The 24,306-nt window shown below is 52.4% G+C and overlaps 1 protein-coding gene and 1 non-coding gene across 3 annotated transcripts in view; one reads left to right on the forward strand and one right to left on the reverse strand.

The window, feature by feature from the left end:
- The first annotated feature begins 3,333 nt into the window (after window positions 1-3,333).
- Window positions 3,334-24,306, forward strand: part of PEMT (phosphatidylethanolamine N-methyltransferase) — an 86,060-nt gene continuing 65,087 nt past the window's right edge. Inside the window, exons 1-2 of one of the 2 annotated variants that reach the window (XM_001159854.7) lie at window positions 3,334-3,529; window positions 17,924-18,031. In XM_001159854.7, the coding sequence (XP_001159854.1) occupies window positions 3,434-3,529; window positions 17,924-18,031 (204 nt within the window). In that variant the 5' untranslated portion in view covers window positions 3,334-3,433. Of the gene's footprint in view, window positions 3,530-12,493; window positions 12,681-17,923; window positions 18,032-24,306 lie in introns of those variants that run through there. The other variant, XM_001159710.7, reaches the window with a different exon arrangement.
- LOC112206221 (U6 spliceosomal RNA) lies at window positions 16,205-16,313 on the reverse strand. Its single transcript, XR_002940405.1, has one exon. It is a non-coding gene; the product is annotated as a U6 spliceosomal RNA (small nuclear RNA).

Consider the following 24,306-nt stretch of genomic DNA (forward strand, 5'->3'; position numbering starts at 1 on the left):
CTTGGCCTCCCAGAGTGCTGAGATTACAGGCATGAACCACTGCGCCTGGCCTGGACATTTTCTTAGAACCCACTGTATGCCAGGCAGTTTTGTACGAGTTATTACCTCTAATCCTCACAACAGCCTCACTCAAGAGATATTATACTCAAGAGATATTCTATGATATAAATATTATTATGTTTTATGAACAGAAAATAGATTCAGAGTAGGGAAAGGTTTAGGTTTTACCCAAAGGCACCCAATAAACACATGTTAATTTTAGCACTAAAACCCCATTTTAATGATTGCTGGGAGTTTCTGCAGCCTGATTCAGAATTCAGGAGCCAGGGAGGTGGGGTTAGAGAAAAGAGAGGCCATCAGGAGGTTTGCCCTGGGAGCTGTTCCATGATAAATGGTTTCCTATATCTGAAGAGCTCAATCAAGGGGCAAAGAGAGATAACCCTGAAGGTAGAAAGGAACTTTTGTTTGTTAAAGCTTCAGGAAGGGTGACTTTGGGTTAATGGGTATCATGACTTTGGGTTAATGGACCCCTGTCCATCAGTGGAGCGGGCGACCTCAAGAGGTGGGGAACCTCTCATCACTGGGGGCACGGAAGCAGAACCAACTTTTCCATTTGCCCAAGATGCCACAGAAGGAATGTTTCAGTGAGGGAGGTTGACCTGGATAATTTCTCTACAAGCTCTCAGACTTGGGAACTTTTGAAAGGCTCAGGCAAGTACTTGTGCCCCAAAATATCTTTGGCAGGGTTTTTTATTTTTATTTTTTTAGATGGAATCTCACTCTGTCGCCCAGGCTGGAGTGCAGTGGTGCAATCTCGGCTCACTGCAACCTCCACCTCCCAGGTTCAAGTGATTCTCCTGCCTCAGCCTCCTTAGTAGCTAGGATCACAGGTGTGCACCATCATGCCTGGCTAATTTTTGTATTTTTAGTAGAGACGGGGTTTCACCATGCTGGCCAGGCTGGTCTCGAACTCCTGACCTCGTGATCTTCCCGCCTTGGCCTCCCAAAGTGCTGGGATTCCAGGCGTGAGCCACCATGCCCAGCCTGGCCCAGGCTGGAGTGCAGTGGCGCGATCTCGGCTCACTGCAGCCTCCACCTCCTGGGTTCAAGCAATTCTCCTGACTCAGCCTCCTGAGTAGCTGGGATTACAAGTGCGCACCATCATGCCTGGCTAATTTTTGTATTTTTAGTGGAGACAGGGTTTCACTGTATTGGTCAGGCTGGTCTTGAACTCCTGACCTCATGATCCGCCTGCCTCGGCCTCCCAAAGTGCTGGGATTCCAGGTGTGAGCCAGGCAGGAGGTTTTTATCTGACTTGTTTCAAGCTGCAAGTCTGTCTCCTGGGTGGGGTGTTTACTTTTCACAGAGGAAGGGTGGCCCAGGTTGGGTAGGCTGGAGTAGAGGATCGGACTGCATCAGTTCTGGTGTGACCTCTTACGGTTGCCTTACTTTGTTCTCAGATAAAGCAAACGCACAAAAATTTGTTTTCTGGGCTTAACAAAACAGGAGTGACCAGTTAGGTCAGAAGACTGGAACATCAGTGAAGTGGATGTGTGGTAGGCCGGGGGGAAAGACTTGCTAGAAGCCCTCCCGCTGCGGGGGGCTCCTTCAGAAATGGCTCTGCCTCTAGCAGCTCTGCCTGGACACTGAGCAGGAAAAGCGTCCCGACACTCATTAGTAACAGTGGTAAGTCAGAGAACCAGCCCTGAGCCTGTGTCCCCAGCCCTGCCGGGGGCCAGTGCCTACTGAGCACTTCCCACAGGCCAGTTCCTGGGTGATGAGTTTTACCAACATGTATTTCCCTTTTACTTTTGAGGAAAATGAAGGTGGGCTCAGTCACAGAGCTAGTGCATGCTCCAAAGCCAGTGTCTTTCCTGTCTCCTCAGTTGGCCTGCCCCATCCTAGCGATGTTGTGAAGATTGGGACTACCTCTAAAGCAGCACATAGTGGCTGCTCAGTAAATGCTCAATACTGGTAGGTGCTGTGGGCCAAGGTGGAGAGAAACGGGCCATCTGGAGCAGGAAGCAGCTGACTGCAGAGGTCCTGTCTGGGCCCCCAGCAGTCTGGGTGACTGAGCAAATCTTGGAACCTCTCAGTCTATTTCCCCATATTACATAACACCTGGCTACAAAAGGGCTTTTTTCTTTTTTGAGAGGGAGTCTCGCTCTGTCGCCCAGGCTGGCATGCAATGGCACCATCTCCGCTCACTGCAACCTCCACCTCCTGGGTTCAAGCGATTCTCCTGCCTCAGCCTCCTGAGTAGCTGGGATTACAGGTGCGCGCACCACACCCGGCTATTTTTTGTATTTTTAATAGAGACGGGGTTTCACCGTGTTAGTCACGCTGGTCTCGAACTGCCGACCTCTGGTGATCCGCCCACCTCGGCCTCCCAAAATGCTGGGATTACAGGCATGAGCCACCACACCCGGCCTACAAAAGGGGTTCTTTTGGGACCCGATCATCTAAACTCTTCTCCATTTGACCCCCTCCATCACTACTCCACAGCTCACCGGTCTTTTCTCTGTTCCTTAGGTGCCCGTCCTGTCTCCAGGCCTTTGTACATACCATTCGTCTTGCCTTGTTTGCCCTGCCCTCACACTTGGCACATCTGGCACCTCGCCTGCACATTCTAAGACAGCATCCTTCCGTACCATTTGACCCACCCCGTTTTTTCCACCACAGTACTCATCCATATTATAACCCTTTATTCACATTTTGTCTTTTATCTCAGTCAGGAGGAAGCGAGGGCGGGGGACTCTGTGTTGTTCCCTACCGTACCCTCAGCGCACAGTCTGGTTCAGAAAATACTCGAGAGTGAATGAGAGAATGAATGAAGGAAAAAATGAGTGGAGGAGGGGTCTTTGGCCGCGCTAAAGAGCCTGGGCGCCGCGGGGGCGGGAAGCTCTAGGCAGTGCTCGTCGCGCACCGCCCCCAGAGTAAAGCGAATTTCAGAAGAGGGCGTGGGGCCCTGGGCGTGTGTGACCCGGGCCAAGTCCAAGTCCGCAGGAGGCTGCGCGGGAAGCTGCTTATAGCTACGACCCGCGGCCCCCGGCCTCTAGCCCCACCGCCGCCAGGCAAGGGCAGGGACGCCAGGTCAGTTACAGGCTCGGGTGCGGCAGCCGGCGACCAAAGGCACTGGGCCGGAGGCCGGATCCAAGGGGATACTGCCACGTAGCTGCAGCGGAACCGGCAGGCTCTGCCGCGAAACACACTGGGACTTGTAGTTCTCGGCTCCTCTAGACGCTGCCGCGAGCCCCCAGATAAAGAGGCACTTCGCGGTGACGGGGAACTACATTTCCCAGAAGGCCGGAATATGTTGGGGGTCACCGGGAAAGCGCCCCGACTGGCGGCACTTACCCGGCGCTATAGGTCCGGTTCCGGGGGCGCGTGGCTGCAGCGGGGCCCGCGTGGTCCCTCCTGAGGCGGCCCCCGGATGAAGAGATCTGGGAACCCGGGAGCCGAGGCAACGAACAGCTCGGTGGCAGGGCCTGACTGCTGCGGAGGCCTCGGCAATATTGATTTTAGACAGGTACTGACCGCACCGGACCGCCGCGGAAACTGGGAGAGGGATCTGCAAGGCCCGAGGGGCGTGAAGGCTTGCGGCGCCTCAAACGCTGCGGGGCGGGGCCGCCACTTCCCAGGCAATGGGGGCGTGGCGTGGCGTGGCGGGGGTGGGGGAGCCGCGTGCGGGAGCGCCGGCTGGTGTCTGTGTGTGTGCGTGTGCGCGCGCGTGTAAACCTCAGATTGCGTGTGTCAGAGACGGGGGCGTTCCTGAGCTCGTCTGATTGTGTGCCTGTGTGTGGCCCTGAGATTGTGTGAGTCTCAGAGGTTGTGCGTGTTAGTCTTTGGGATTGTGTCTCACTGAAATTATGTGATGCTCTGAGAGTGTGCCGGAGAGTGAGTGTGAGTGTGTATGACCGAGGCTGTGTGTGACTGAGCGTGGGCGAGGGTGAAGGAGGCCGATTATATGTTTGGGAGTGTGTTGTGTGGCCCCTGCTCCCGTCCATCCCCCAAGGTCAGGAGGCCAGCTTTTGCCCAGAGGCAGGAGAGTGGTGGGGACCCTGCCTGTCTCCCAGCCGGCCCTGAGCAGGCTGCAGACCACCACCCAGCCGTTTCGGGGCCATAATGGGTGCGACCGGCCCCAGAAGCTGGGGGCCTGGCTTGCCTGCTGAGGCTGCCCTCTGCAGAGTCCTAGGCCAGAGAGTGCCTGTCCTGGCATCTCCCCAGGCTCCCAATTCCAATGGATTCCAATTTCCAACCTCTCTTGCATTCTCCCTTCTATCAAAGCTTCCTCTTAGATGCTCCATTTACCTTTTTCATCACCCACTCTTCATGAAGCCTGTAAGGCACATCTCTGCCCCAAACAGCTTCTAATCCAGTTCCTTCGCTCCCTTCATTCCCTACTCACATGTGCATTTATTCACTCACTGATCCAGCCAGTATTGATTCAGGGCCGGCCGAGGGCCTCGTGTCACTCAGAAGTTTAAGGGCACTTCTGTCACTGAGCTTTCATTCTAGGGAGGGAGATTGTAGGCCTGGAAAGCCAGAGAGTTCTCTGAAGGAGCTAACACCAGTTAGTGTTTTGAAGAGTAGCTGATGGGAAGGTGGGATTGAAATCCCAAGAGGGCCTGTTGCCCTATCTGCGAGGGAGGGACCTGGGATCTGAGAGCCGAAAGGTCAGTCAGTGGGGCAAGATTCCCCAGGGGAGGGAGGCAGTTGCGAAGCCCTCCAGGAGGCACAGGAGGAGATGGGCCGCTGGCCCTGAGGGAGCGCAGGACCGTTGGCCAGATGGGTGCTCAGCAGAGGACAGGAAGAAGACTATTACTTTAGTAAACTGTTCATTGAATTACAACATGCAGTCAGATGAGTGATGGGTCCTACCCCTACAGCTCCTGCATTTTCACCAGGTGAACCTGTATCTGTTAATCCTCAGATCAAGATGGGGGGTCATGATCACCTCCAGGGGCTGCCCTCAGAAGCCACCGTGTAGAAGGGTGGGTGGGGGAGCCGTGTAGAAGGGGGGGCAGAATGCAAGGGGGCAGTGTCCCTTTGCAGACCCAGCTAGGGGCCTGCCTCAGGGCCTGCGAGTGGGCAGGGGAGACTAACTGGGTGTGTGAGGGGTGGGCTTCTCTGCTCTTTCTCCTTTCTCCCCAGGGCTGTGCAGCTGGAGAGAGCTGGGGCTGGGGTTCGGGTCAGGGTGACCCTCGTTGACTAACATTCTGCTTTTCTTCTGCTGTCCTTGTTGGTGCAGTTAAGCTTCCTGTTGCCAAGGGATTTTTCTTAAAGAAAGAAAGAAAGAAACATACAACATTACATATTTACTTATGTGGTAGCTCTACTCCCTCCTCAATCAAAATCTCCGGTTTTAAAATATGTCAGTCCCTGGCCTGGGAGAGTTGCAAGGTTTTTGTTCACCCCATGGGCGTCTGAGCTGCAGGATCTCCGGTGCTAGCCCTGTGCTGCTGTGCTGTCCAGTAGAAACATCGTGTGCCACATGCATAATTTAAACCTTTCTAGTAGCCATGTTAAATTAGTGAGAAGAAATGGAAAATAGCAAAGAAATAGAAAAATAATTTTGACAATATATTTTATTGTTATCAAAATATATATCAGACATATTTTGTCCTGTGGCATTCCAAGCTTGTGGCACTGCCTGTGACCAGTGGCTGCCATGTCATACCAAACAGTGCTGCTCTGGGTACCATGCCCTCCACCAGCTCTTTTCTGGGCCTGCTTCAGCAGGTACAGAATCTTGCTTTTGTTTTTTAAAAAAAAAAAATCAGCTGTTGGGGCTGGGCACGGTGGCTCACGCCTGTAATCCCAGCACTTTGGGAGGCCAAAGCGGGTGGATCACCTGAGGTCGGGAGTTTGAGACCAGCCTGACCAACATGGAGAAATCCCGTCTCTACTAAAAATATAAAAAGTTAGCCAGGTGTGGCGGCACATGCCTGTAATCCCAGCTACTCGGGAGGCTGAGGCAGGAGAATCACTTGAATCCGGTAGGTGGAGGTTGCAGTGAGCCGATATCACGCCATTGCACTCCAGCCTGGGCTAGAAGAGTGAAACTCTGTCTCAAAACAAAAACAAACAACCCAAAAAATCAGCCATTGGGCTGAGGAGTTAGGGTGAGGAGTGTGCCCACTGCAGCCTCATTGACTGAGGCCCTTTTGCTCCTTGTTGCCCTCCCTGTTAGGATTCTGGAGCCTTGCTCCTCAGCTGGGCAGCTGCCTGAAGGCAGTGGGGTGGCAGATGAATGAGAGCAGGGTCTGCATCTTGCTGTCCACAGGCAGGGGCACCTCCAGGATTCAGAAGATGACTCCAGTAGGGCCTAGGGGTGTGGGCACCCAGGCTGGCCACAGCACACTGAGGTCCTCAGAGCAAGGGCACATGCCCAGGTCTCAGGTCCCTTTTCCATAGCGAATCACCTGCTCACCAGAGCGGGTGAGTGATGATGTCTCCAGCTTGGTGTTGGTGTCAAGAAGAATGGGGACAGTGAGGGGGTTATGGTGAAGACCAGAATGAGATGAGGGGTGTAGAGAAGCTTTATGAAGTGTCGAGTGCAGCCCACCTGAGGGTGGTCTTCAAGAAGGCAAAGCCCTTGTATTCAGAAGGCTGAGAGACCTGGGGCAGGGGACACAGGTCCCTGTGTGTAATATGGGCACCCGAGTAAGACCCTGGAGGCAAAGCTCCGATGGCCGATGCGGGGTATCTTGACTGCCTTTCAGGGAAAAATGTTTGCCTTTATCCAAAATCGTTTCCAAAAATCTTTTGATTGTATTACTTTAGTTGAAATAAACATTAGGCCGTTATAGTAGATGAGTTACTCTGTGGTGTTTTCAAGGCCATACATTTTGTCTTCAGTAATTTTGGCATCAGCCAAGACAGAGCAGGGTTGAGGCTTTCCGTGGCTGCTCATCAAAACAATGACAGAAACTCTTGGAGCTTGTTTCCCCTGCCTCTGTTGAGATGACACTGTTTTTCCTCATTAAGCTGTAAATATGAATTCCATTGATGTTTTGAATGTTGAACTAGCTCTGGATTCCTGGGGTGATCTCTGGCTGGTCCTAACATATTATCCTTTGTATATATTGCTGGATTTGATTTGCTCTAATTTTTGGGGGGATCTTCTTTCTTTATCTGGTTTCATTTGATTTAATTAATTAATTTATTTTAAGACAGAGTCTCGCTCTGTCGCTCAGGCATGTACTCAGGAATGCAGTGGCGTGATATCAGCTCATTGCAACCTCCGCCTCCCGAGTTCAAGCAATTCCCCCACCTCAGCCTCCCGAGTAGCTGGGATTACAGGTGCACCTACCACCACACCCGGTTTTTGTTTTGTTTTGTTTTGTTTTTTGTATTTTTAGTAGCGACAGGGTTGTTGGCCAGGCTGGTCTCAAACTCCTGACCTTAAGTGATCCACCCACCTTGGCCTCCCAAAATGCTGGGATTACAGGCGGTGAGCCACTGCACCCGGCCTGGTTTTAGTGTTAGGGTAATACAGTGAATTGGGACGTATTGCCTCCCTCTTCCATATTCTGGAAGAGATTGTGTGGAATTGGAATTATTTTTTCCTTAAATGTTAGGCAGAATTCATCCAGGAAACCATCTGGGCTCAAGGCTTTCTTTTTTTAGGTTTTTAAGCCATAAATTCAAATCCTTTAAAAGATAAAGGATTTTGACAGTTGTGTCTTGCAAGGATCGGTTCATTTCATCTAAGTTACTTAATTTGTGTTATTCATAGTATTCCCTTATTATTACTTTAATGTTTGTGAGGTCAGTAGAGAAGTCCCCCCTTTTATTTCCGATATTGATATTTTGTGTCTTTTCTCTTTTTTTCTTGGTCAGGCTGGCTGGAGGTTTCTCAATTTTATTGGGAAAATAAATTTTTCCCAAAGAACCAGCTTTGGGTGTAATTTTTTTTCTCTATTGTTTTCCTGTTTTCAATTTGATTGATTTTTGCTTATCTTTAATTTTTTGTCCTGCCTCCTTTGGGTTTAACTCATTCCTCTTTCTCTAATTTCTTTCTTTCTTTTTTTGAGACGGAGTCTTCCTCTGTTGCCCAGGCTGGAATGCAGTGGTGCAATCTCGGCTCACTGCAACCTCCGTCTCCCGGGTTCAAGCAATTCTCCTGCCTCAGCCTCCCAAGTAGCTAGGATTACAGGCGCCCTCCACCACGCCTGGTTAATTTTTGTATATTTAGTAGAGATGGGGTTTCACCATATTGGCCGGGCTGGTCTTGAACTCCTGACCTCAAGTAATCTGCCTGCTTCAGCCTCCCAAAGTACTGGGATTATAGGCATGAGCTACTGCGCCCAGCCACTCTTTCTCTAATTTCTTAAGGGCAAAGCTTATATTCCTGACCTGGGACTTTTCTTCCTTACTAATAGAAGCCCTGCCTTAGCCGCATCCCACAGGGTTTCATGTGTTCTATTCTCATTTTCATTCAGTTCAAAATGTTTCTAGATTTCCCAAGACTTCCGATTTGGCCCTCGCATGCATTCTTTCCATGATCGCTTTCTGTGACTGATTTCGAGTTTAATTCTGTGGTGGTTTGGGAGCATACTGTGTATGCTTTCTATTCGTTTAAATTTAAGGTTTGTTTGGTGGCCCCAAGTGTGATCTGTTTTGGTGACACCAAAGAGACTGCAGGCTGTTCCCAAGGCTGCCGTGTGCTGTGGTCAGGTCCAGCCACTGGATGGCGCTGCTCAGGTCAGCTGCGTCCTCCCGATTTTCCACCTGCGTTTTTCTTTTCTTTTCTTTTCTTTTCTTTTTTCTTTTCTTTCTTTCTTTCTTCCTTTCTTTCTTTCTTTCTTTCTCATTAGATTTTTTTTTAATGGGTCTCAAAAATCTGTGACAATTTTTTTTTTTTTTTTGAGACGGAGTCTCGCTCTGTCGCCCAGGCTGAAGTGCAGTGGCGCCATCTCTGGTCACTGCAAGCTCCACCTCCCGGGTTCACGCCATTCTCCTGCTTCAGCCTCCCGAGTAGCTGGGACTACAGGCGCCTGCCACCACACGCAGCTAATTTTTTAAATTTTTTAGTAGAGACGGGGTTTCACCGTGTTAGCCAGGATGATCTCGATCTCCTGACTTCGTGATATGCCCGCCTCAGCCTCTCAAAGTGCTGGGATTACAGGCATGACCCACCGCGCCCGGCCCGACAAATTTTTGGTCAAGTTGTTTCCATTCAAAAGTACTGATTTTAAAAACTAATAACTTAAAACTGCCACAGGCAAAAAAGAAAACCAAAGTGGTCCACAAAACATTTTCCTTTCCTTCTAAAGATTTTACGATGCATTGTTATCATTAACCAGTCTTTTACTACTAAATTTAAATGGTCAATTGAAACAAACAGTTCTGAGACGTTCTTCACCACTGACTAAGAGCGGGGTGGCAGGTATTAGGGATAATATTCATTTAGCCTTCTGAGCTTTCTGGGCAGACTTGGTGACCTTGCCAGCTCCAGCAGCCTTCTTGTCCACTGCTTTCTCTCAGTCACTGAGAGGACCATGGAAGGCCCTAACAAGAACTGTGGATTTGTCTTTTCCACCCTTTAGTTCTGTCAGCTTTTGCTTCATACCTCACCTCACTTCTTTTTGTTGTTGTTGTTTGTTTTTGAGATGGATTCTCGCTCTGTCGCCCAGGCTGGAGTGCAGTGGCATGACCTCAGCTCACTGCAACCTCCGCCTCCCAGGTTCATGCGATTCTCCTGCCTCAGCCTCCAGAGTAGCTGGGATTACAGGCGCCTGCCACCATGCCCGGCTAATTTTTGTATGTTTAGTGGAGACGGGGTTTCACCATATCGGCTAGGCTAGTCTTGAACTCCTGACCTCAGGTGATCCACCTGTCTTGGCCTCCCAAAGTGCTGGGATTACAGGCGTGAGCCACCGCGCCTGGCCACTCACCTCAGTTCTTAATCTGAAGAGTGGGCATGCCTCGCAGGGTTGTCACCAGGACTCGATGACACAGTTGTCACAGCCAGCGTCTGTCTAGCCATGCCCCCTGCCAGGCACTGCGCTGAGTGCTTTCCTTGCACTTTCTCATTTAATCCTCCTGGCATCCCATGGCACCTCTACCGTTCCCACCTCACAGGCTAGGAAGCGGTGCTCAGCGAGGGGAGATGGCTGCCCGCCGTGGCACGGGCGTCCTTGTCTCATCAGCACTCTGTTCTGCCTCCTGCAAGTCCCTTGCCAGAGCTTGGCAGCTGGTTCACTTCCGAGTGAAGGTTGGCTGGCTTATTGTTACTATTGTCTTCAAAATACAATGTGTATTTACACAGAGACACAGTAGCACCTAGCAGGTTCTGTCCTGGGCCCTGGAAGGTAAAGGTAAAGAAAAGGAAGATGGCTGGGCTTGGTGGCTCACAGTTGTAGTTTCAGTACTTTGGGAGGAGGCCGAGGTGGGAGAATCACTTGAGCCCAGGAGTTCCAGACCAAACTGGGCAATGTGGTGAGACTCCATGTCTACAAAATAAAAAAAAATTAGCCAGGTTTGGGCCGGGTGCGGTGGCTCATGCATGTAATCCCTCGGCACTTTGGGAGGCTGAGGCAGGCGGATCATGAGGTCAGGAGATCGAGACCATCCTGGCTAACACGGTGAAACCCTGTCTCTACTAAAAATACAAAAAAATAGCTGGGCATGGTGGCGGGCGCCTGTAGTCCCAGCTACTTAGGAGGCTGAGGCAGGAGAATGGCGTGAACCCGGGAGGTGGAGCTTGCAGTGAGCAGAGATTGCGCCACTGTACTCCAGCCTGGGTGACAGAGTGAGACTCCATCTCAAAAAAAAAAAGGAAAGAAAAAAGAAAATGGGGTGAGGCTCACAACCAGCAGAGGAGTGAGAAGAGGCAGCCCAGCGTGGAGGCGAGCAGGGCCTTGAGAAGCACGGTCTTACCCGTGGGCCCCACACCCACCCCTGCTGGAGCACGTGAGCTGTCAGTGCCTTTTGAGTTTGGTGCAGGTCACACTTGTTAATTGAAGAATGAATGACATTTCACCCTCCTGAAAGGAGTTATGGATCTAGGGAACTGGAGCAGCTGCCGGCCATTTCGTTTTACTGTGGAATCTAGAGACCACAGTCGCATTGTGACATTCTAACTTCCACCCCTCCTGCCATGAGATGGTTTTTGCTGCCCAGGGCTTGCCTGACCTCAGATTCCAGCATCGGGGTCTTCCCAGGAGGGTCACTCCAGAGAGTGAATGGTGAGAGAGGGACCTGTATTAGTTGACATTAAGCAGACAGAGTAGAGGGGCCGCCAGCCTCGGCCCTGAGTGGGCCCTGTACCTTTACATCTGTTCTCGCTTCTGTGCAGAAGGTAACCTCAGGTGGCCTGTCTCATCACCCCCATTCCACTCAAGGGAAACCTGGGCTTAGATTGGTCATGGGAGGCTTGCCATGGTCCCTCACGGTGGGTGGTGAAGCTCCCAGCTCAGACAGTGGCTGCCAAAGGCCAGAGTCCTCTGAGCCAGGTGGCCTCTTATGTGGAAAAACAGGGTTAGGGGGCTGGCTTGATATGAAATGGCTTCTCCTCTTCTACCAGAGAATAAACTTTAAAAAAAAATTTTTATTTTATTTTATTTTTTGAGATGAATTTTCACTCTTGTTGCCCAGGCTGGAGTGCAGTGGCGTGATCTCGGCTCACTGCAATCTCCGCTTCCTGGGTTGAAGCGATTCTCCTGCTTCAGCCTCTCCAGTAGCTGGGATTACAGGTGCCTGCCACCACGTCCGGCTATTTTTGTATTTTTAGTAGAGACGGAGTGTCACCATGTTGTCCAGGCTGGTCTCGAACTCCTGACCATCAGGTGATCTGCCTGCTTTGGCCTCCCAAAATGCTGGGATTACAGGCGTGAGCCACTGGGCACGGCCAGAGAATAAACTTCTTCTTTTTTTTTTTTTTTTGAGATGGAGTCTCGCTCTGTCATCCAGGCTGGAGTGCAGTGGCATGATCTCGGCTCACTGCAACCTCTGCCTCCCAGGTTCAAGTGATTCTTCTGCCTCAGCCTCCCCAGTTGCTGGGACTACAGTCGTGCACCACCATGTCCAGCTAATTTTTGTATTTTTAGTAGAAACGGGGTTTCACCATATTGGCCAGGCTGGTCTCTGACTCCTGGCCTTGTGATCCGCCTGCCTAGGCCTCCCAAAGTGCTGGGATTACGGGGGTGAGCCATCGCGCCCGGCCCAGAGAATAAACTTAGAGGAAAAAGACTCTGGCACACTCATCCTTATGTCTTTGTGCCAGGCACAGGGCTCTAACCCAAAGTTGCCCTAAACAAACGTTACCTGAGTCAGCTTATGGTGCCAGGGCATGAGGGTAGCTCTGGGGGCAGTAGGGGCTGCAGCGCTGCAGGCAGATTCTGCAGGGGTGATGGATCCCAGGAGGACCCGTCCCCTCTCCAGCAGCCCCCACCCATTCCCCTGCCCTTTGTTGTGTGTGGCCTGGAATCGATGTGACTTTGCCTGTCCAGGCCTGCTGTTTGTCCATGTGTCACAATGTGACATGTTGACCCACTGCAGATCATTCCCTGACCACAGAGCACTGCTCCCGAGAACGCTGCACCCCTCAATGGAGTAAATTACCATAAAGCCTCTTCCTTACCCATGCTTTGGGGTGTTAACAGCTGAGGCTATTCGTCGGTGACCTGTGGGACTCGAGCTATTCCTGCAGCTCAGCAGACCTCCTGGCCGTGGTGGGTAGCTCCTTTCCTTTAGTCAGATTCCAAGGCCTCTGCAACCTGGAGCCTTGGAGGGGGGGTTCCATTAGAATTACTGGGTAGCAGAAAGCCGGGACCTCTGTTGTATGAAGGAGGTTGGGGCTGGGAGTGGATGGGAGACCGCCCTTTGGTCACAGGTGTGAAGGGGAGGCCATCAAGGGAGACTGACACCCGGAGGCAGAGCCTGGATGTGGGACCCAGGACTCTCCTACTCTGCTCACGTCTGACCTGGATTTTTGGTTCTTTTTTGCCAATCCAGTTTCAGGAGGGAGGTCCACCCTCCTGAGGGGAGTTTTGGAAATGACAGCTATCAGAAAGGGACTATCATGTCTCTGAGTGGGGATCGGGGAGCTGGGAGGGGCTTCCCTCTGCTGCCTAGAATTCCACTCTGAACCATTAGTCATTCTTTCCAGCGAAGCAGGTGCTTCTCCGGGCAACATAAATCCTCCTCAAGGTGACTGAAGTGACCGGATGGACACCACCACCCTCCTGAGACAGGCTGACCTGAGGCCATTGGGACCTGGGCACAGGAGGGAGGGGGGGAGGGGGTGGATACGTTCCAGCTTTGACCAGTTCAGCCCTAATTGGGAGACTCAGGTGGATGTCAGCTGCTGCTGGGTTCCCCCAGTGTTAGTTGCTTAATCTTTCAGTGCCTCAGTTTCCGTCCTTCATCTTGGCTCCCACAGAAGGTGAAAAAAGCATATTTCTTGCTCACTTTCCCAGTTTCCTTGGGTTTCAAGACCCAGAAGCACTCACTTTTATCCTTGTCCTATTTTTATGGGGCTTTCTGTCTGGTAGGGCTGGCCTTGCTCAGGCTGGCTCTGCTCCTCACTGCCTGGGGTCTGGAGGCTTTGCTCTTTTATCTGCAAAGTAGGCTAACAACAAGGCTTTACTTTTAGGGTGGTTGAGAGTATGGCCAGAGATAGGTCTGCGCTCACTGACAGGTCCTGTGTTTTCTTAGATCCCCTAGAGTGAGGGCCTCCTTAGTGGAGCTCAGCTAAGGTGACTAACATTGAGTTGAATTCCTTATGAGAGGCAGCATTTCCCCCAGGGCCCAGTGGGGATGTAGTAGAGAGATCATTTACACTCAGGAAGATGCACCTCTCTTAGCTGTAGAGTTGAAGAGGCGCCAGTGATATGGGAAGTGTTTTTCCTGGCCCTGGAAAATGCCCTCTGTCCCTTCCTGGCCCCAGGCTCAGTGTCCCTAGGCCTTTCCTGCTTTCCCCTTTCCCCTAGCTGAGCGGGGCTCTGCTCTGTGACTCACACTCTGCCCTTTCTCCTCTTTGGCCTGGCTAACAGCATGCTGGTCCATAGGTAAGGGTCCATGGGGAGGGCTCTGGGGGAAGTCCAAAGGCAGGAGGCCACTGAGGTCCTTTGCTGTGCCCTGGGGAGCAACCGGCAAAGCCAGGGTTGGAGGAGGGAGTGGATTAGGTGGTTGTGTAAGAGGCGGAATAACAGATGGGCCACGGGAGGATTGGTAATGGGAATGAGGCAAGGGAGGGGTAGGGTGAGGCCAGGTTTTGGCTGGGGGCTGAATGGGGAATGGGGAGTGGGAGGGATGGGTGAAAACTTGCCGCTGGCCCACTCATAGGGTCTGCTGTGCACATGCAGGGAGATAACTCACTCTTGGTGCACTTTGTAAGTGCCAGGCATGACCAAAGCCACGACTCTTCCCTGAGCCAGCTTTCCACCCTCCCCCCCACCAGGCTGTCAAGGGACAGGGCCTTGGAATTGGATGCGTGGTTTTTGTTTTTGTTTTTTTTTGAGACGGAGTCTTGTTCTGTCACCCAGGCTGGAGTGCAGTGGGACAATCTTGGCTCACTGCAACCTCCGCCTCCCAGGTTCAAGCCATTCTTCTGCCTCAGCCTCCCGAGTAGCTGGGCCTATAGGCGTGCGCCACCATGCCTGGCTAATTTTTGTATTTTTAGTGGAGATGGGGTTTCACCACGTTGGCCAGGCTGGTCTCAAACTCCTGACCCTGTGATCTGCCTGCCTAGCCTCCCAAAGTGCTGGGATTACAGGCCACCATGCCTAGACTGGAGGTGCTTAATAGATGTTATCATCAAGCTGAAGATAAGGCCAGGCCTCAGGTTAAGCCCCAGGTTCTAGAAGCTTTGGGGCTGCATCACAGGCCTTCCCTCCCCTCCCTTCCCCTCCCTTCAGGGCAGGACAGCCTGCTCTGAGCCTGGCCCAGTTGTCCTTCATGAGCGGCCAGTGCCTGCTGGGGAGTGTGGGCCTAGGCTCACAGCCCCAGGCGTTGGGAGGCACCTGCTGGAGCGCCAGGCCTTGTTGGCTGCAGGCGCTGGGCAGGCACTGCGCGGTTCCCAGAGGCTGTGGCCGCAGCTAGGCAAGTGGTGCTTCCCTGGGTTCCTTCTTCCCGCCATTTGCGGAGTGGCTTTTCTTAGTCATTTGTTTACTGATGCCCACACCTGCTGCCGTGGCCACTCTTTCACTCAGCTGTTCTGTCTACAGATTCCAGTAGCAGTGCACCTTTGGTCCTATGTCAGCTCATTCATCCCTCAGGAGGGGCCTGCATTGGAGCATTTTGTTTGTTTGTTTGTTTTGAGATAAAGTGTTGCTCTGTCACCCAGTGGAGTGCAGTGGCGCATCTTGGCTCACTGCAACTCCCACCTCCCGGGTTCAAGTAATTCTCCTGCCTCAGCCTCCTGAGTAGCTGGGATTATAGGCATGCACCACCACGCCCAGCTAATTTTTGTGTTTTTAGTAGAGACGGGGTTTCACTATGTTGGCCAGGCTGGTCTCAAACTCCTGACCTCAGGTGATCCGCCCACCTCGGCCTCTCAAAGTGCTGGGATTATAGGCATGAGCCACCACGCCCGGCCTAGAGCATTTAACATCTGCTTAGCTCTGCCCTTGGCCCTACAGTGAGATGATTGTTTGCACCTCAGGGATGCAGGCTGATCAGGTGGGGAGGCCACACGTGGGAAGGATGGCAGGCCATAGCAGAAGATGGCTTTATACTGATAGACGTCTGAGGGACATCCCATGGTCACACCCTGCAAGTGGCCTGGTAGCAGGCAGAGTTATGTCAGGAGACTGTCGTTTGGGGAAGCAAGGATTGGAGTGGAGGCTGCGCTTGCCCCCCAGGGCTGGCTGACCCTGGGCAGAAGCACCATCTCCTCCCCACCGCTTCCCCAAAATGTGGGAGATCAAAGCGCTCTTTGAAGGAATTTACTGTATTTCCAAATGCAATAGAACAAAACACACCATTATGGGAAAGATCACAGCTCTGATGGACTTTACACTTATTTTTTTTATTTTTTGTTTTTAATTTTTAAAAAAATTTTTTATTATTATACTTTAAGTTCTGGGGTACGTGTGCAGAACGTGGAGGTTTGTTACATAGGTATACATTTGCCATGGTGGTTTGCTGCATCCATCAACCCATCATCTACCTTAGGTATTCCTCCTAATGCTATCCTTCCCCTAGCCCCCCGCCCCCTGACAGGCCTCAGTGTGATGTTCCCCTCCTTGTGTCCAAAAATGTGGAACGCTTCATGAATTTGTGTGTGTCACCCTTGTGCAGGGGCCATACTAATCTTCTCTGTATTGTTCCAATTTTAGTATATGTGCTGCCGAAGCGAGCACAACTTTACACTTATTTTATAATTTAGTATTTTTAAAAAATTTTGAGTTGCATGTGGAGAGACACCATAATATTTTTCAGTGCATTTTAGAAACAGTTTTTTATTTTAATTTATTTTTAAATTAATTAATTGTTTATTTTTTGAGACAGGGTTGCCCAGGCTGGAGTGCAAGTGGCACGATCTCAGCTCACTGCAGCCTCGAACACCTGGGCTCAAGCGATCCTCTTGCCTTGGCCTCCCAAGTAACTGGAACTACGCCCAGCTAGTTTTTACATTTTTGTAGAGACAGGGTCTCACTATGTTGCCCAGACTGGTCTCAAACTCCTGGCCTCAAGTGATTCTCCCACCTTGGCCTCCCAAAGTGAGCCCAGGAGTTCAAGGTTGCAGTGAGCTATGAACACGCCACTGCATTCCAGCCTGGGTGGCAGAGGGAGACTCTGTCTCAAAAAAAAAAAAAAAAAGTAAAATCTGAATATTTGATACTATATTTTATGTTGTTTTCTAGAAATTTCTGTCTAGGTGCTGAATCATGCAGCCTGTTCTTCTACTCAGCCGTGTGTTTCAGAACGTTTCACAGTGCTATGTGTAGACCTAGTGCTTTTTTTTTTTTTTTTTTGAGACAGAGTCTTGCTCTGTTGCCCAGGCTGGAGTGCAGTGGCGCGATCTCTGCTCACTGCAAGCTCTGCCTCCCGGGTTCATGCCATTCTCCTGCCTCAGTCTCCTGAGTAGCTGGGACTACAGGCGCCCGCCACCACGCCCGGCTAATTTTTTGTATTTTTAGTAGAGATGGGGTTTCACCGTGTTAGCCAGGATGGTCTTGATCTCCTGACCTCGTGATCCTCCCGCCTCGGCCTCCCAAAGTGCTGGGATTACAGGCATGAGCCACCGCGCCCGGCCGACCTAGTACTTTTAACTGCTGTAGTTTAGCTGCTGTAGGAATGGGCTATGGGTTTTTTTTTTTTTTTTTTTTCTTCATTTCTTTGGTTGCTGGACACCTAAGTTGTTTGTCATTGTTCCTGACGTTTTCATGCAAGATGATGGCGGGGCGGGGGCAGTGTCCACGTGCCCCCCGTATGCGGGTGGCGTGGCCGGGATGTGGGCACACACTTTTTCAGTTTACCCTGCCCCACTCACACCCTCGTGTGCACTCAAGATTGTCCCCTGTCGAGTGTGGGCGAGGAGAGGCACACCACTATTGTTTTAATTTGCTTTTACCTGATTCCTGGTAGGTTGAGCATCTCTTCACATTTATCTCAGCTGCTTGCGTTTCCTCTGGGGCCTCTGAGAACCCTCATCCAGGAGGGTCTCGGTCACACCAGGGTTGGTGTCACCTCCCTTCAGGGTGCCAGGCACCCCTCTTCAGAGGTGCTGATTTCCTCATCTGGCATCCAGGCACATTTCTGAGGCCGCCCTCCCAGGACATGACACAGCTCATTAGGTTTCAGCTTTTTATCTTCCCTTTTATGAGACTACACTGTAGTAACCTTTGCTGGACTTGGATGTTCCCAGGCCTCCCAGCGTGTTCCCAGAGGGTAACTTTTTCTCCGACTCCTGGGGGCTCACAGGCCCTGCTGTGTCTGGGTGGTGCTGATGATAGCTCTGTCCCTGCAGGCAGACTTCTGCGTTATGACCCGGCTGCTGGGCTACGTGGACCCCCTGGATCCCAGCTTTGTGGCTGCCGTTGTCACCATCACCTTCAATCCGCTCTACTGGAATGTGGTAAGTGATGTGCCTGACACTGTCCAGACGGGAGTATCCCACTGCTCGGTGAGCCCCACATGCAGGGGATTGCGGTGGTTGCTGCTGGCTGGCCAGACAGACAGACAGCTCTGCTCTTCCCTCCCGTGTCTGTCGCTGGCTGGTGTGGAGTACTAGGTGCTTCCTGCCGTCTTGCCTTGGGGATCCAGCAGCCATTGGGCTGCCCAGGCTGGCGTCAGGATGGTCCAGGACTGTAGGGGTGGCCCTCTTACCCTCACAAGAACCTGCAGGAGAACGCTGCCATGGTGGGGCTGCCATTGGTCACATGTGCCTGGCAGTCTGGTGGCCTTCTCATGCATGAAGTGGGTTGCCCAGGAAGTAGGGGCTCTCTTCCCTCTCTGCCATGTCACACAGTAAAGCCACTTGCTTGTGAATCTCCCACCCCTCGTGTGTACCACAAACATGGTTATTTTTCCCACGTGAGGCTTCCTGCAAAACGGCCTGCGCATTCCGGACCTAGGCGAGCTGGGTGGCAGGAGCAAGCTGGCATGAGTTGAAAGGAAGCCACCAGCGTGGCACCAGCTCGTGATGGGTGCCAGGGGATGTTTGGGGTGCCCGGGCACCAGCACCGAGGGGTGGGTGGACTGCGTGGGAAGTGGGCTCTGGGCCCTTTGAGGAAAGTGTGGGAGGGGAGGGCCGTCGGTTCCTTCTGCAGCCTTTCTGAGATGCCCCCCACACCTCCCAGACTGTGGGGTGAAGCTCTTGGGGTTCCTGGCCCGCTCTCCCAAGGCTGTCTCTGGGGGGTGCTTCTGGGCTGCTTCCCGGGGATCCTGCTGGGGGAGTGGGTGGTCCTGGGGCTCAGTGGGGGTTGGGCTTACTGATGCAGAGCCCTGAGCATCCTGTGATCACCCCCGAGGCTAATCTGCAGAGTAAGGCCAAGATCAGCGTCAGCAGCACATTGTTCCAGACAGTTTTCATTTAAGGTGAACCCTTGATCCCAGGGCAGAACAGGACATGGTTTTCATTTAGTTTATGACTTGAGATTTTTCTCCATCTGGTGAGAGAAGTGGGTGGGGGCCAGCCTGCTCATGTCAAAGACAGTGCATTCCAAAGAATGCTCTGTTCCTGCTGTCCTGAACATGCTGGACACACTCCGAGGATGGATGCTCTGGCGGCCCACAAGGGAGGGGCTTCGAGGGGAGGTCCAGAGGTGGGAGTGAGACTGGCGAGCTTGGTGTAGCCAAACACAGGCCTCCCGGACACCCCTTTCTCCTGAGAAGCCTTGGCTGGGCTGGGGAGCACCTGTACTCTCAGCCACACCGTCCCCAGCTGGCCCCAACCTCCTGACATGGGCCTCTGGAGCCAGGGCTGCAGCCACAGTGCCTGGCCATCCTGGCGTTTCCTCCCACTGCCTGGCCTGCATGCTTCCCCTCTCCTTTCACCTTTGCACACACCCAGCATGCCAGAGATATGAGGTGGTGAAGGGTGAGGAGGGTGTTTGGAGGCTGAAAAATGGTCCTGCAAAGACGTCCACATCCTGTGAAGGTCTCTTATATGGCACACACACAAGGATCTTTGCAGACGTGATGAAGTCAAGGAGCTTGAGCTGGGGAGATGGCCCTGAGTTACCCAGGTGGGCCCTAAGTGCCATTGTGTGTGTCCTTTTAACAATGGAGTGGCACAGGGACATTGAAACACAGGAGTGTCTCTTGTCACCATGGAGGCAGAGGCTGGAGTGACCAAGCCACTAGCCAAGGAAGGCCAGGCCCACCAGAAGCTGGAAGAAGCAAAAAATGGAGTCTCCCCCAGAGCCTCTGGTGGAAGCACAGCCCAGTCGGCACCTTGATTTTGGCCCAGTGGTAACTGATTGGGGATTGCTGTTGTTTTCAGCCCCTAAGTTGGTGGTCATTTGTTACAGCAGCCACAGGAAGCGAGGCCAGGGTATTTAAAAAGCCAAAGACCCCTGCTGGAAGACGTTGTGGGCCTAACCCTTGGAGTGTTGGGTGTGCCACGCTCTTTGCTGTCCACAGTCCTTCTCTGAGGGAGATGTTGGGCTCTTACAGCCGGAGGAGGTCCCTGCCCTCTGGCTTCCTGCAGGCCTGACGTTGACCAGCAGTCATTGAGGTACATATGGGTCTCCCAGCACTGGGAGCTTGGCTGGCTGAATGCATAGCGGGTCCTGAGGACGCTTTTATTTATGCACAAGCCCCCTCAGGTCACTTCCCACTAGCCTAGCCAACAGTGTGTTTTTAAAGTGCAGTTCATTGTGAAGGTTCTCAGTGGCTCATGAATGGCAGAGTGGTTAAGATGCAGTAAGATTTGGCCGGGCGCGGTGGCCCACGCCTGTAATCCCAGCACTTTGGGAGGCTGAGCTGGGTGGATCACCTGAGGTCAGGAGTTCGAGACCAGCCTGGCCAACATAGTGAAACCTCATCTCTACTAAAAATACAAATATTTAGCCGGATGTGATGGTGTACGCCTGTAGTCCCAGCTACTCGGGAGGCTGGGGCAGGAGAATCTCTTGAACCCAGGAGGTGGAGGTTGCAGTGAGCCGAGATGGCACCACTGTACTCCAGCCTGGGTAACAGAGTGAGACTCTGTCTTAAAAAAAAAAAAAAAAAAAAAAAGATGCAGTAAGATTTGGAAGACAGCATATGTCTGTGTGTTTGGCATACGGTTTTTTTTTTTTTTTTTTTTTTTTTTTGGTCATAAGCTTTTGATTAGTCTCATTTTGAGAAAGTTTTTCACTGGAACAGTTTGTGGTCATTAGTGGGAGAGGGAGTGAGCTCTTCAAAGTGGTTTCAAAAGGAGAAAAGTTAAGAAACATGTTGCAGTTCCGTGGGCTGCTGCCGGGGAGAGTATCCGGACGGCATCTGGAGTGGGATGACGAGGCCCAGCTCTGTGATGCCAGAAGCCCAGTGGATGGATCAGTTGAGCCAAGGAGTTGGAAACCATCCTGGGGAACATGGCAAAACCCTGCCACTAAAAAAATACAAAAATTAGTCGTGTGTGGTGGTGTGCACCTGTAGTCCCAGCTACTGGGTTGGCTGAGGTAGGAGAATCACTTGAACCCGGGAGGTCAAGGCTGCAGTGAGCTGTGATCACACTACTGCACTCCAGCCTGGGCGACAGAGCAAGACCCTGTCTTAAAAAACAAAAACAAAGACAGGCCAACAGGCGACAACCAGGGAAGCACTTAAATAACTTAATAGTTATCGATGCAGTTGTCCCTGGGTATCCATAGGAGATTGGTTCCAGTTCCCCGTGGATACCAAAATCGGCAGATGCTCAGGTCCCTGATGGGAAACAATGTTGTATTCGAGTATAACGTATGCCCACCCTCCCATATACTTTACATCATCTCTAGATTACTTATCATACCCAAGACAGTGTACATGCTGGGTAGTTACACTGTATTATTTTTTGTGTTATTACTTTTTGTTTTTATTTTTTTCCTGAATTTTCTTTTTTTTGAGACAGCACCTCACTCTGTTTCCCAGGCTGGAGTGCAGTGGCATGATCTTGGCTTACTGCAACCTCTGCCTCTCAGGTTCAAGCGATTCCCCTGCCTCAGCCTCCCAAGTAGCTGGGATTACGGGGGCCTGCCACCAAGCCCAGCTAATTTTTTTGTAGTTTTAGTAGAGATGGGGTTTCACCATCTTGGCCAGGCCTTGTGATCCACCTGACTCGGCCTCCCAAAGTGCTGGGATTATAGGCGTGAGCCACCGCGCCAGGCCTTTTTTTTTTCTTTTTGAGACAGAGTCTTGCTGTGTTGCCCAGGCTGGAGTGCAGTGGCACGATCTCGACTCACTGCAACCTCCACCTCCCAGGTTCAAGTGGTTCTCCTGCCTCAGCCTCCTGAGTAGCTGGGATTACAGGCATGCACCACTGTGCCTGACTAATTTTTGTATTTTTAGTAGAGACAGGGTTTCACCATGTTGGCAAGGCTGGTGTCGAACTCCTGACCTCAGGTGATCTGCCCGCGTTGGCCTCCCAAAGTGCTGGGATTACAGGCATGAGCCACCGCGCCTGGCTCTTGAATATTTTTATCTGCAGTTGCTGCGGAGGGCTGGCTGGTGGTGGCGGGACTCATGCTCAGGTGTTGTGCCCAGTGCATGTCATGCAGTATTTCAATGAATCTTCACAGCAAATGCTGTTAATATCCCCTTTGGAGACTGAAGCTTGAAGAGGTTCATTCATACATTCTTCAAATGTTTATTGAGCATCTACTGTGTGCTGGGCACCATCCCGGCCCCTGGCCCTCACGCAGCAGCTTCAGTGGTGAATGAATGTATAGCACTGCCGGTGACACAGCAGGCAAGGGGAGGGACAGACGGGGGTGGTGGTCAGGGAAGGCCTCTCTGATGGGTGTCCTTTCACCAGAAACCTGATTCTCATGCAGGAGGGCCCTCAGGTGTCTGGGGAAGAGGATTCTGTCAGGAAAACACAAGCGCAAAAGTCCTGGGGCACTCTGAGTGTCCTTTGAGGTTTTAAGGGACAGCTGCCGCTGGAGCCAGGCAGAGGGAGAATGGAGGAGCAGGACGGAGAGGTGGCTGGGGACGGTGGTGCAGGCCTTGCGGGCCATGGGGAGAGACATTCCATGGACTCTGAGCTGGGAGCCATTGCAGAGGTGGCATGATCTGAGTCAGAGTTTCAAGGTCACTGCACCAAGGACAGAGGAGAAGAGGCAAAGGTGGAGCTGAGAGGCCAGCAGGCCCCAGATGGCAGCTTGACCACAGTGGGACTGGCGGAGGTGGGAGCAGTGGTCAGGGAGAGCTGAGAGAGGCGGCTTGGCCAGCCCATGGTTGGGCCTGAGTGACCCATGGGAGGCAAGGCCGTTGGCTGCCCTGGGGCAACCGTGGGAGGAGGGGCTTGTGGAGGAAGAGCTCGGTTTTGTCTGTGTCAGACACGGATGTCCTTGGGCTCCAGACAGTGTGAGAAGGCCAGGCATGGTGGCTCACGCCTGTAATCCCAAGCACTTTGGGAGGCCAAGGCAGGCGGATCGCTTGAGCCCAGGAGTTCGAAACCAGCCCGGGCAACGTGGTGAAATGTCATCTCTGTAAAAATACAAAATTTAGCCAGGTGTGGTGGTGAGCACCGGCTACTGGGAAGGCTGAGGTGGGTGGGTCACTTGAGCTCTGGGGGTCGAGGCTGCCATGAGTTGTGCTCAAGCCACTGAACTCCAGTTTGGGTGGCAGAGTGAGACCCTGTATCAGGAAAAAAAAAAAAAAACCAAAACAAAACAGACTGTGTGTGAGTCTGGACTCCTGGGGAGCTGGGGGCACTGGAGAGGGGCCTTGGCCCCAGGCCCACTGTGTGCCTTTCTGGGCTGTGGCTCTAGGGAGTGTTTTCCCAGAATTGGGCTGGGGTGCTGCCCGCTTCTGCTCATCAGCACCCACTCCGTCCCTTCCCTCTTCCCTCCCAGGCTTCCTAGGTGAGCCACCTGCTCCCACCCCTCCCTCCACCTGGCCAGCAGGCATCTCCTCCACTCTGTTGGAACATTTCTTCCCAAGGCCTCCTCCTGCTCTTCCTTGTTCAGACCATGGGAGGCTTTCCCGGCCTTCTCTTTCTGGGTCTTTGGGGGAGTTCACACTGCGGACCCTCACTCTTCCTGGAGACCGGCCTTCCTGTGCGCCACGATGCTTTTCTGGCTCTCTTCCTGCTGTACTTGTGAATTCTGCTTCCTCCACCTGATGTTCATTTGCTCAGTGAATAGTCACCGAGAACCTGCCATGCACCAGGCACTGTGTGTGTCCTCAGAGAGTGAATGACCTCTGTCCTTCCAGAGCACAGATATGTTTGTAATGAACACTGTGATAAGGGCTCAGGAAACAAAGATCGAGGTGTCACAGAGGGACTGACAGGCTTTTCCCTCTGTCATCTGAGTCTCAGTCTGTGGCCTGGACTCCTCAGGGCTTCAGGACCTTGGGTCCAGGCACTGTGGCCCTACGTGGGAGTCTCCAGTCTCCAAAGGGAGCCCCTGCCAAGACCTCCCCAATGTTCTGTTCTTTCCTTATCGCTCCAGATGCCAGGGCAGTGGTCCAAGGACCAGCATGGACTCCCTCTTCTCACCTGCCCCCGGATCTGTACCCTCGCGGACTCCACCTGGCTTCATGCCATCACCCCCGCCAGATCACCAGCAGCAGCTGCTTGCAGCCAGTCTCCCCACTGCTCTCTAGCCACCCTTGAGGGCCATGCTCAGAGGTCCCCAGGTCTTCCAGGAAGTGGAACTTTTCCCCTGTCCCGGGACACCCTTCTGGCGGGCGTCCTCCCACCTGTAACCTCAGTCATCCCAG

This window comes from Pan troglodytes, chromosome 19 (assembly GCF_028858775.2).
Source record: "Pan troglodytes isolate AG18354 chromosome 19, NHGRI_mPanTro3-v2.0_pri, whole genome shotgun sequence".
In the NCBI taxonomy this organism is placed as follows: Eukaryota; Metazoa; Chordata; class Mammalia; order Primates; family Hominidae; genus Pan; species Pan troglodytes.